Source organism: Typopeltis vanoorti, chromosome 7 (assembly GCF_054136105.1).
Source record: "Typopeltis vanoorti isolate ZY-2024b chromosome 7, IOZ_Tvanoo_1.0, whole genome shotgun sequence".
NCBI lineage: Eukaryota > Metazoa > Arthropoda > Arachnida > Uropygi > Thelyphonidae > Typopeltis > Typopeltis vanoorti.
Window position 1 is genome coordinate 136,497,938 of NC_143555.1, and position 12,959 is coordinate 136,510,896.

The 12,959-nt window shown below is 37.5% G+C and overlaps 1 protein-coding gene across 5 annotated transcripts in view; it reads right to left on the reverse strand.

Annotated features, from left to right (window-relative positions):
* LOC150105106 (arginine-hydroxylase NDUFAF5, mitochondrial) overlaps positions 1–12,959 on the reverse strand; it is a 155,567-nt gene that overhangs the window by 93,771 nt on the left and 48,837 nt on the right. For all 5 annotated transcript variants that reach the window (XM_090395492.1, XM_090395491.1, XM_090395490.1 and 2 more), the window contains 2 exons: positions 10,520–10,583; positions 6,570–6,617 (listed from right to left, as the gene is read on the reverse strand). In XM_090395492.1, coding sequence (XP_090251618.1) covers positions 6,570–6,617; positions 10,520–10,583 — 112 coding nt within the window. The remainder of the gene's footprint in view (positions 1–6,569; positions 6,618–10,519; positions 10,584–12,959) is intronic.

Genomic DNA, 12,959 nt, shown 5'->3' on the forward strand with positions numbered 1-12,959 from the left:
CCATTAAAATTCACTATATTGTCTTCCTTATTTGAAAATGTTGATGAGATCAGTATTTAAGTCATTGTTATTGAAGCGCTTGAGGCTTCAATCATACGAATACTACAGGATTTCTTGAATGAAGAGGAATGGAAATACTGTCATCTGTAAAACTATGAATAAGATCTCGAATCAAACAGAGAAGGTCACTGATGTAAAGGAGGAAGAGAGTGGGTGAGAGTACAGACCCCTGGGATACTGAAGCACTGATAAAGAAATCTGATGAGAGGAGGCCATCTACCATGAAAAACAATGAATGACTAAGCATCTTTTTATAATTTAGTGTTTTTTGTAATACAGTAAAAAATTATAAATCACAATAATTACATTATTTTACAAGTTGTAAATAATGACATGTGTGCTAATATTGTGTTCAAGAATATTAGATGCAGTCCTTTTCTTATAAAACACAGAAGGATTCATTTTTATTCAAAATAATGGATATTTTTGCTTAATATGCCTATTCTTTCAGAAGAAGAATGAAAATATCCCTTTAAAACTTTATTAAAACACTTAAGGAATAGAACAACGTAGTTAAGAATATATATTAAATTAAACTTTAATAAATATTTTCCGATATTTCGGCAACGTCACATTGCCATTTTCTAAAGGAACTTACAAAAAAGTTACGTGCACGTAGACACTACAACACAGAAACTGGGAATGAAGAGATGGAGCTATTGTTCTCATAACAGTCCTGATGGTGCCCTCTAGCGGGCTAAGTAGGTGTTCTTGGCCGCTGGGCTGAAGGTCTGCAGATGGAGGACTCCCAAATTTGGGGCAGTCGCATACACCCAAATTTGTTGAGGTTTGGAGAATTTCTTAGAGCTGAGGCTGATTCCATAAAGAGTCTTTCAAATTTGTATTTGCTACGGTGTGTCACTGTAGCTTTCTTCCACCGTATTCTGTGGCGTGTATCCAGAGCATGGTCCGCAAGCCCAGAATGACTGTATTTGTGAAAACGGATGTAGTCCTTGTGTTCCGAAATTCTGATATTCGCTGTCCTGCGTGTTTGCCCAAAGTAAGACAGTTTACAACTGCAAGGGACCTGGTAAACACAAGGTAGGTCTAGGGGAAGTGGTTGGTCTTTAGTGGAGCAGATAAGGGATGCCAATTTTCTGTAAGGTTTGTAACAGGAGGTCAGGTCGTGTTTTCTTAAGATTTTGGTAATCTTTTCCGAAGTGCCTCGGATGTAGGGAATGGTGATGGATTTAGAGTAATCCTTGTTGTGGGGGGAGGGAGGGGATCTGTGGTTCGTAGGTTCTAATATTTTTTGGATTTTTTTAGCAGGGGTAGCCATTGGCTGAGAAAGTGTTGAGGATGTGATTTAGTTCAGTGTTTAGGGCCAAGTCATTTGAACAGATTAGTTTAGCACTGTTGTATAGTGTTTTCACTACTCCATATTGTTGTGAGGGGGGGGGGGGGGATTGTTGGTGAATGTATCTGCCTGTATGGGTGGGTTTTCTGTAAACTGAGAAAACCAAGGATCCATTAGGCTGGCAGGTGACTAGTGTGTCTAGGAAAGGGAGGCTGTTGTTTTCCTCTTTTTCCAAAATGAATTTGATTCTGGGGTGTTGGTTGTTTAAGTGTGTTAAGAAGGAGAGAAGTGTTTCAGAGCCATGTGGCCAAAAAGCGAACACATCATCAACATAGCGAAGCCATATGATTGGTTTTTGTGGGGCAGAGGCTAAGGCTTTTTCTTCAAAGGTCTCCATAAAGAAATTGGCCAAGGGTGGGGAGAGTGGTGAACCCATGGCTGTGCCCTCTATTTGTTTGTAGAATTTTCCCTGCCAAACGAAATAGCCTGAGTTCATTGTGAACTCAGGCTATTTCATTTGGCAGCCCTGAGTTCATTGTGAACTGAAATAAGGCTGAGATGTCGGGAGAAAATTTAGCTTGGATTAGCTCTAAAGTTTCCTTGAGTGGGACATTTGTAAATAAAGAGGACACATCAAAGCTGACCATTATGTCAGTATGTTGGAGTGTAAGGTTTTCTATGCTGGCTTTGAAATGGGCTGAGTTTTTTATGTGTGATGGTGTGTTGCCAGTATAGTGTGTGAGCTCTTTGGCCAAATGTTTAGCTAATTTGTATGTGGGGGAATCAATGCCATCCACTATGGGACGTAATGGCACATTTTCTTTGTGTATTTTTGGGAGTCCGTAAATACGGGGGGGGGGGGTATAGGGTTAAACGGCTTTAACCTGTTGGTAACTTCTACAGGCCAAGAAGTGACTCTCTTAAGGAGCCTGTGAAGTTTTCTAATTTGAGAGTTGGTAGGATTGTAATTGTTAGGGAGGTAAGTGGCCCGATCTAATAGAAGGGCATTCAGCTTACCTGTGTAGTCCTTTTGGTTAAGTAATACAGTTGCATTTCCCTTATCCGCTTTGGTGATAACTAATTCTTTATTATTCTTCATTTCCTGTAGAGCTTTATATTCCTTGTTTGATATGTTGGTTTTTGGTGGTCTTGCTTTGGAAAGGACACAGGCTACATCCAGTCTTACACTGTTGGCGACTTGATGTGGAAGGAGGCGGATTCCGCGCTCGATCTGGATCATAATATCCTCACTAGGTATTTTATTGGGAGCAATGGCGAAGTTGTGTCCACTTGCCAGCACGTTGAGTGCTTCAGGCTTCAGGGTGACTGAAGAAAAGTTGATTACCGTGTTGGTAGCAGGTTTTGGAAAGACGGTACCAGGTCCCTTGCAGTTGTAAACTGTCTTACTTTGGCCAAACAGGCAAGACAGCAAATATCAGAATTTCGGAACACAAGGACTACATCCGTTTTCGCAAATACAGTCATTCTGGGCTTGCGGACCATGTTCTGGATACACGCCACAGAATACGGTGGAAGAAAGCTACAGTGATACACCGTAGCAAATACAAATTTGAAAGACTCTTTATGGAATCAGCCTCAGCCCTAAGAAATTCTCCAAACCTCAACATATTTGGGTGTATGTGACTGCCCCAAATTTGGGAGGCCTACATCTGCAGACCTTCAGCCCAACGGCCAAGAACAATTACTTAGCCCGCTAGAGGGCACCATCAGGACTGTTAGGAGAACAACAGCTTCATCTCTTCATTCCCAGTTTCTGTGTTGTAGTGCCTACGTGCATGTAACTTTTTTGTAAGTTCCTTTAGAAAATGGCAATGTGACGTTGCCGAAATATCGGAAAATATTTATTAAAGTTTAATTTAATTTATATTCTTAACTACGTTGTTCTATTCCTTAAGTGTTTTAATAATGCATAACCAACGTATAAGCCTGTCTACGAGAATCAACATGATCCACGGCGATACAATTGCACGGAAGCCCCGCCAATACGGTAAATTGAAATTGAAGCTGTCTAGACAATTAAATCGTCTAGCGTTCCTGAAATGCTGCCGGGATAATAAAGTAATCCCGAACTGTGTGAAATTTAAGCAGCGGTTTGTGTAACAAAAAGCTCTCCGAATATATAACCGCGCTAGCTACGCGTTGCTACGCGAACAAATCACCGCCACGTGGTATATTCTTAGCGGACATTAACGAAGCTATTCGTACCATCGAAGATGAACTTTCGTACACTTTGAATCACGAACTTTGGTCGATTTTACATGACGTCTCATGTAGCTCTGCCAAAAAAGAATTTAAAAAAATACGAGGCCGACAAATGAAAAAGTTCGAAAAATTAAAAAGGAACTCTACCGTCTTTCCAAAACCTGCTATCAACACGGTAATCAACCTTTCTTCAGTCACCCTGAAGCCTGAAGCACTCAACGCGCTGGCACATAGACACAACTTCACCATTGCTCCCAATAAAATACCTAGTGAGGATATTATGATCCAGATCGAGCGCGGAATCCACCACCTTCCACATCAAGTCGCCAACAGTGTAAGACTGGATGTAGCCTGTGTCCTTTCCAAAGCAAGACCCCCAACGGCCAAGAACACCTACTTAGCCTGCTAGAGGGCACCATCAGAACTGTTAGGAGAACAATAGCTTCATCTCTTCATTCCCAGTTTCTGTGTTGTAGTGCCTACGTGCATGTAACTTTTTTGTAAGTTCCTTTAGAAAATGGTAATGTGACATTGCCGAAATATCGGAAGATATTTATTAAAGTTTAATTTAATTTATATTCTTAACTACGTTGTTCTATTCCTTAAGTGTTTTAATAATGCATAACCAAAGTATAAGCCTGTCTACGAGAATCCCTTTAAAACGTGAAACATCTCCACTCTAATATTGTATCTAGAGTTACAATATTTGTAATATTGTAACTCTAGATACAATATTGCAAATGCAAGAAAAAATAAGTAGTCTTTTTTTAATATATCACTAAATAACAGAGACAATTAAGGTCTATGTACGCTAAAAAAAATGACACTGCACAATGAAAAACAACTCCCACTACCATAGACATTATACTACTTACAGGAAAACAAAGTTTTATTGTAACATGAAACATGGTGTATAATTAAATATATTGTCCTAACAATCTATTTCAAATTATCAGTTGTGAAAATACATGGTGAAACCTGTTCATAAGGCAGTCATTGGGTGCAGAAACCAACTGATTATATAAAGCAAATTTTCAAAAACAAATAAAACATGCTCCCTTTGCTGTTTCCAAGGCAACCTGCAGGAGATACATGAAGTGTCAAAGGAGGATCTAGAGCGGCTTTCAATGTTGGACATTGAACTTTGTAAAAATGTACCTGTCCAATGCGGAAGGGAAATATGTACCATCCAGCAAGTTTCCTCTTGAAATGAAACACACACAAGAAGCAATGCCTAGCATGAATATGTTAAAGGAGCAAATGGGAATGGATATTAGGCTAGTGACATGGATGATGGCTGATAGACAGACATCAGAGAGTAGTGTATGTTGGAGTGAAATCAAAGTGAATGAGGGTGACTAGTGGAGTGCCCGAAGGCTCTAGGACCACTACTCTTAAATTTGTACATTAATGATAAAGTGGAAGATTTGAAAGGGGGATAGTCAGTTGTTTGCCAATGATGCAAAATTAGTGAGGGCAATAGTGGATAAAGGTGATGTAAATATTTTACAGGATGATTTAAATAAATTGGAAGTGTGGGGACAAAGGAAAATGGTTATCAATTCAATATTGTAAAATGTAAGGTAATGCACTTCAGGATGAAAAGATTACGTACTTCATATCATATTGATGGTACTAGTTCACAGGAAACTGATGAGGCTAGGGATCTGGGGGTGATGATGGATAGAGATTTGAAATTCAGAAGAGATATTGCAAGAGTTGACAAAATAGCTCAGAGGAGGAGGCACTGGAGAACACACTAACAAGTAAAGATAGGGAAGTTATTATCCCTCTTTACATGTTGACTACTCTGCACAGATTTGGTCACCTGCTTTTCTTGGGGACTGGGAGGTGGTGGAGAGGATTCAGAGATGAGTGACGAAGCTGGTGACAGGTCTGCGGAATGTTCCCTATGAGGATAGATTGAGGGTGTGAGGTTTGCAGAGTTTGGGTGACAGACAGAGGAAAGGGGATATGATAGAAACTTATAGGTTACTAAAATGATTCTATAAGATTTACACAAAAGAAAATTTTCAATACATGGTGAGTAAGGGAAAAACAAGGGATCACATCTGGATGTTGTCTAAGTGTAGTTAGTAAGGGTGTGCAGACTAGGTTCTTTACTTGGAGAGTGGTGAAAGAGTGGACTGGATTGCCAGAGGCGGTCATGAGCACCCCAACAGTGAATAGGTTTAAGGAAATGTATGATAAGCATTGTGTTAATGGATAAAGTAGGTCTCTCACAATGAGTCATTTGACTCCATGTGGGAGTACCCATATAAATAATAATAATAATGAATGTGTTTACCTTTACTGAGTGGTGTGATCACTGCACCTTCACTGCTATACAGCTATGTCCTTCAGTTCAATGACCTAATGCTTATAACTGAGAAAGATAATTTGAAGCTATTAACAAGCTTACAATGTAAAGGTATATAAGGTACATACGGAGTTTTAATTGGTGCATACACTTAATGAAGTTCAACACGCATACCCATACACACTCCAGCTTGAATAATCTGAACATCAGTTCCATCAGTACTTACTACAAACTGTACATTTCTCCCTAGTTAAGTATTTCCCTCTTAACTGTAATCTAATGCTCAAGCACATTACCTTTAGCCTTCTTAATCCCATCGAAAAACTTTCATAAAAATTTTTATAACAATAAAAAAATATCCTCCATTTAAAAGAGTCTCTTTAATTTAATAATGCATGAAAGATATTTTATTAACCTGATAATTCCCATTCTTTAAAAAATACAATTTCACTCACTTTTTTTGAATCCATAACCAATTATTTAACCAACTGCTGCATGGTAAATGTCATAGAGCATTAATCACAAATAATCCTATAACTCTTATCTTATATAAAAAAGAATGTACAGGGAAAAAGCAGTACTGTTTATGAAATTATTGTATAACAGAAAAAGGCAGGGGGGGGGTGAATAAGTAATGTGCTTTCAACAGTAAGAATGTGTTATGCTTACCAGATACTTCTCTGATATATCACACTGAATCAACATGTTGATATCTTCCTGGCAAAAGAAAAAAAAATATAGATTTGGATGAAATTTGATGTGGATACACCAGATCAGTTAATATTTTCATTAAATATATATAAATCTTTACATTTTTAAAAAATAAAACATATTTCATAATCCTAGCATCTTCTTAAAAAAATTAGAAAATATTTTTATTTTATGAAATAGAAATTTTCATTTTACTAAAAACATATTACAACCATTACTTCCTTGGCTTCCAAAAAATTAGGATTTCTCTTCTGCTCAAGGCATTACTTCACCTCTGAACAGCTAACCTTACACCCTCTGTCCAAAAAGAAACCAAATTTTTCGAAAAACAGAAGAAACTAGTGGTGCCACCTGTTGTATCTTTTTGTTGTTGAAAGTGGCAACCTTTATTAGTGTTGTGTCAACTGTTTATGACATTTGTTTCATTAGAAGCTGAGTTATAGTGCTAAGAGTGACAGTGTGTTTTGACGAACGGTTGGAAAATGAGTTTCAAACAGAGAGCTGCGAATGACTTTTGTGTTCAACTTGGTAAACATTTTACAGAAACATATCAAATGCTTCAAAAAGCATATGGTGATGAATGCTTATCCCGTACTCAAGTTTACGAGTGGTTTAAGTGATTTCAAAGTGGTCATGAGATGCTTGAGGACGACGAAAAGCCAGGTCATCCAAAAACTGGACTGAGCAAAGTTAACATTCAAAAAGTGTGCGATTTCATCAAAGAAAACCCAAAATCATCCGTGAGATTGATTGAAGATGAATTGGGGATTCCAAAATCAACTGTGCACAACATTTTGACCAAGAGTTCGGGCCTTCATAAATTGAATTCGCGATTTGTTCCCCAGAAGTTGACCGACAACCAAAAAAGTATCGAATTGAACATTGCAAGGACTTCATTGAAACTGCTTGTAAGGACTCAAACTTCCTTGAAATAATCGTTACTGGTGATGAAACATGGTCTTTTGAGTATGAGTCCGAAACAAAGTGCCAGAGTGCTGAGTGGAGACCACCAGAAGAGGGACATCCGGAATAAAAGTCGCTTAGTGAAGTCAAAAGTAAAGAAATTTTAATTTGTTTCTTTGATTCTAACAGCATTATCCACAAAGAATTTGTTCCGCTTGGCCAAAGAGTCAATGGCAATTTTTATCTTGAAGTTTTGAAGCTAATGATAGTGAGAATTCATCACGTACGCCATGAATATCGTGATGCAGGCAGCTGGTCACTTTTGCATGATAATGCACCATCTCATGGTTCAAACATTGAGACAATTTTTGAGCAAAAACCAAGTTTGTGTGTTGGATCACTTGCCGTGTTCACTTGATTTAGCACCTTGTGACTTCTTTCTCTTCCCCCGACTTCATTTGCCAATGAAAGGAAAGCGATACGACACCACTGAAAACGTTCAAGGGGCAGTCACCAAGACCCTCAACAGTATCCCAAAAACCGATATAAAAAACTAATTTAACGAATTAATTGACCGTGCCAAATACTGTATCGAAGCTGAGAGAGAGTATATTGATTGAAATAAATTATTTGAATAATTATAATTGGCCTGTGTTTTATTTTCTATCAAAAGTTCGGGTTTTTTTTGGATAGAGAGTGTAAATACAAATCACGAATCCACCCAACTATTGAATATTGCTCTCACATTTGAGGTAGAATCTGTAAGCATTCCTTAAAAATACTTGACTCAATACAGAAGAGGACAATTTTGATTAATGACCCATCTCTTAACACTCACTCTCACACAGACATTTGGTTGCTGCAGTATGTATCTTCTATAAATATTTCCATGGTAAATGTTTATATGATGAACAAGCATCAATGAATCCTCCACTTGCTACTAAATCTACTGAAATGCATACAAATGTTGCTATCACTTTACAATTCAACTCCAAACTCCTAGAATAAGTTTCTTTCCTCATCCTTCATTCCTACTACTCATTGTGGAACAGTTACCCACCATATCTTTCTGAGGAATACAATATATAGGCCTTTGTAAACAAATTTCCCCTTTCCTAATTCACTAACCATATATGGTATTTATGTAACTATAGGTTAATCATTTCTTTTATAGTTAGGCAGATAATTTACATTTATTTTTTTTTTATGGAAATATCTACCATGTTATAATAAAAATTCAGTTTAATATAAACCAAAATAATCAGCCAATGTTTTGACCTTCATATCAAGATCATCTGGAATGTACACATATATACAAAGAAATAAGCTACATTAATCTATGTAATATGTCAAAGTCACACTAATTTGGTGAACTATTAACACTGCCGGTCTGACCTCTGGTGGGGGAAAAAAAAACCTTACTACATCAAAGCTAGAGTCCTGTTATTTATTTGGTTAGAAATCACTAAGATATTAATTAAACTACAAATTGCTCACATTTAAACACCTTCCTCAGCCATCTGAACAACCAATATGAACATATATATAAAGAAAGACTTAGGTATTGTCCATTATTCGTAATAGGTTTAACAGTATAATCAACACCAAGAGGGAAAAATGCATTTATTAAACTCGCTGATATCTCACTGGTTTTCTATCCAGCATCATCAAAGCACAATGATAACTGTGACAGGCACACAGCACTAAACTAAGTAATTGTAGAAACAATTGAAATTTGTAATCTGACACTCTCTATGGATCAGATAACTACAAAGTTAATTTAGAGAAGTCTAGCTATTAGGCCTTAAAAATGATAGTCTTCCAGTGTGCCATTTGGCTTCATTGTCCAGACACATTAGATACATTTTCAACATATCCTTTTTGATAAATTAATGATGCAACTTCCTAATGGTTCATTATCCTTCTCCAGCTACAAAAAACCATTCATACTGGCAGATTTACATAAACGATCACACCACTACCACCATCCCTCCCAACAGTACAGCATCTTCAAACTCTTACTCACTGAGCCCGAGCTATTTGTTCAAATAATACACCATTACAACCTTAATGCTACTTTTAAACCACCTACCCCCCCCCCTCCCCAATTGGCTCACCCTAGGGTATACTGAATCCATTAAAACTGTAACTTATCTTATATTGGTGAAACTGGACATAACTCCAATCTAAAAAAGAACACAAATGACACACTAATTTAATTTTGGTAAAGCAGGTATCTCGGATCACACTGTAAACACCTACACCAAACTGATTGGAAAGGTACCTGTTCCTTAATCCTATAAAAACCTGTTATGAATGTAAATTTAAGGAAGTCTTTCAAATTTTGATCAACCATCCCAATGTAAAACTAATGGTGGCATAAAACTTCTAAAAATATGGATGGCACATGTTCAGCCCACATAGCTTCTTTCAAGTTCTCCAGCAAACCCTTACTTTAGGACTCACCTTACTTAAGCAATAATTTCAGCTATTATTGGCACCATCGATACTGTTTTTATTCCAATTCATCAGTGAATAATCTCTAGCTTAATTTATCTTTTAGTCATTTAGATATAATAAGATTTTTTTTTTTTTTTCCAGAGGTCAGGCCAGTAGTGTTAACGATTCATCAAATTAGTGTGACTTGGGCATACTACGCAGCAACTCGTTTCTTTGTATGTACATGTGTACTCCAGGTGACAACCTCAATATGAAGGTCAAAACGTTTGGTGATTATTTTGGTTTATATTAAACCAATTTTACTATAACACAGTAGTTGTTTCTATATTCTTTTTAAAAAATGTATGGATTAATCACCCAACCTCTCATGTATAGGCTCAAAAAAAAAAAACACTCAACATGCACACAAATAAAATTACCATCAGAATAATAAATGTCAAAATATTTATACTATAGTTAAGATAATCACAATAGTTAGGCCTATCTGAATGCATTAAATATGATATTAATTACTTCTACTATATAAATGAACTATCTTTGCTTACATGACTCAGGTATTTTTCAATGTGTCCTCTTCCACATCCAAGATCTACTGCCACATCAAATTTCCTACATAAAAATAATAGTTAAAAATATACATATGTACATCAGTGTATCTGTGTATAAACAAGATAGCCTTATGTACATAAGGCTATCTTGTTTATACTATTCAAACTTGTTTGAATAGTATAAACAAGATAGCCTTATGTACATTCAAACTATCTTGTTTATACTAACCCGGACAAATCAGACAGGAAATAAATAAAACAAAAATAAAATTCAACTTCATGAATAGTTCAGACAAATAAATTAGTTAAACTGATTTGGCCAAAATTAGAGCCAAAGAACTAAAACCATGATTCCCATGGTTTTAGTACATTAGTACATTTAGTACATTTTAGTACATTTAGTACATTAAATCAATTAATCACATGTATTCATAGACAGTTTATCTGTGTAATGGAACGAAATATCAGTTTCTCGAATGTAAAACACTACTACCTCCATATGAGCAAAGCTAATTCATCTTGCTTAAAAAGTTCTTATGAAGATTCCACGTCTTTTACCAGATTCAAACCTAAATCTTTTTAACTGAAGGATAAATGATACAAACACTATAAACTAGGGACACACTATAAACAAACAAGCAAGCAAGCAAATGAAAATTTTTCTTACTGGTATTAGTGTTCAGACAATGATTATTCCTTGCATTGGTATTTTAAAATTTAAGATAATAACAGGTGTTTTTTTTTTTTTTTTTCCCACAATCTGGAAACCCTACCCAAACATGGAACTTTGTCAAACCACCTTGGGCTTTCCATAAGAAGGAAAGTGACCTCATATGGACGATGAAATTCATCTCCCAACTAAAGACAATCACAGCAAGGATGGATTTGAACCTGTGGTCTGTTGACTGGTTGTTATGTTAGCCACTGAACCAACCTGATTGGCATATATAAAAAAAAAATAAAATAAAATAAATAAAAATTTAAATATTATTTCCTATATTTCAACTTCTTCTTCTTCTTCTGTAGCTTTTCCCACTTAAGTAGGGTCGCTGTTTGTGGTGAATCTCCTCCATAACCTCCTGTCTTGGGCTGTAGCCACATCCAAGTTCTTCATCCTCAAGTCCTTCTCCACCATCTCTTCTTTGGCCATCCGTTTCCTCCTCCCCTGCACATCCATCTGCATGACCTTTCTTCCCACATACTCTTCCTCCCTCCTCATCATATGACCAAACCATCTCAATCTCGCCTCCTGTATATTTGCTCCTAAGTTCGTAACTTTCACCATTCCCTTTACATAGTCATTTCTCAGACGATCCTTTCTGGTCACACCGTCCATCCACCTAAGCATTCTCATCTCTGCTACCTCCATCCTGCTGATGTTATTTTTCCTCAGGGCCACAGTATCCATAGCATACATCATAGCTGGTCTCACTGCTGTCCTGGAGATTTTGCCTTTTAGATTGATCAGCACCCTCTTATTGCATAGCACTCCAGCCATCTCTCTCTCTCTCTCTCCAGTTCTTCAATCCTGCATCCCACTTCCTTCTCAGCCTCACCATCCTCTTTCATTGTTGAACCTAAGTATCTAAAGTCACTGACCTTTCTGATGACATCTCCTTCCAGCTCTAGATCTGTCTCCTGGTTGCATTCCACATTGCAACACATATACTCTGTCTTACTTCTGCTCAGTCTCATACCTCTCTCTTCCAGTACTTTCCTCCAACTTTCCAGTTTAGCTGCCACTTCTTCTCTTGATTCCGCACACAGCACGATGTCATCTGCATACAATATAGTCCAAGGCGTCTTCTCTCACCTCCTCCGTCACCAACTCCATCACAATATTAAACAGGAACGGACTTAATGCTGACCCTTGATGCAAGCCAACTGTCACTGGAAAACTTTCTGTCTCTCCTAGGCAGGTTTGAACTCTTGTCTTCACATTTCTGTCCATCTCCTGCACCAACCTGACATATTTCTCCGGTACCTTCTTCTTCCTCAAACACCTCCAGACTTCTTGCCTTGGCACTCTATCATATGCTTTCTCCAGATCAATAAAAACCAGATGTAGCTCCCGCTGCTTCTCTCAAAACTTTTCCATCATCTGTCGTAACCCAAAGATAGCATCTGTCGTCAATCGACCAGGCACGAAACCAAATTACTCCTTTGCAAACTCCACCTCCTTCCTCGGTCTTCCATCAGGAACCCTCTCTAGGATCTTCATTGTGTGGTGTCCCACACAATGAAGATCCTAGAGAGGGTTATGATATGCCATGACCTTTGCGGACAAAGGCCGTGGCATATCATAAAGGTCTTGATATGCCATGGCCTTTGCCTGAGCAACAACTCTTTTGGCTTCTCGCTTTTTCTCTCTGTATTCCTCTCTGTCCTATACCACTCTGGACTTATCCCACTTCTGCTTTGCCTTCCTCTTAGCCGT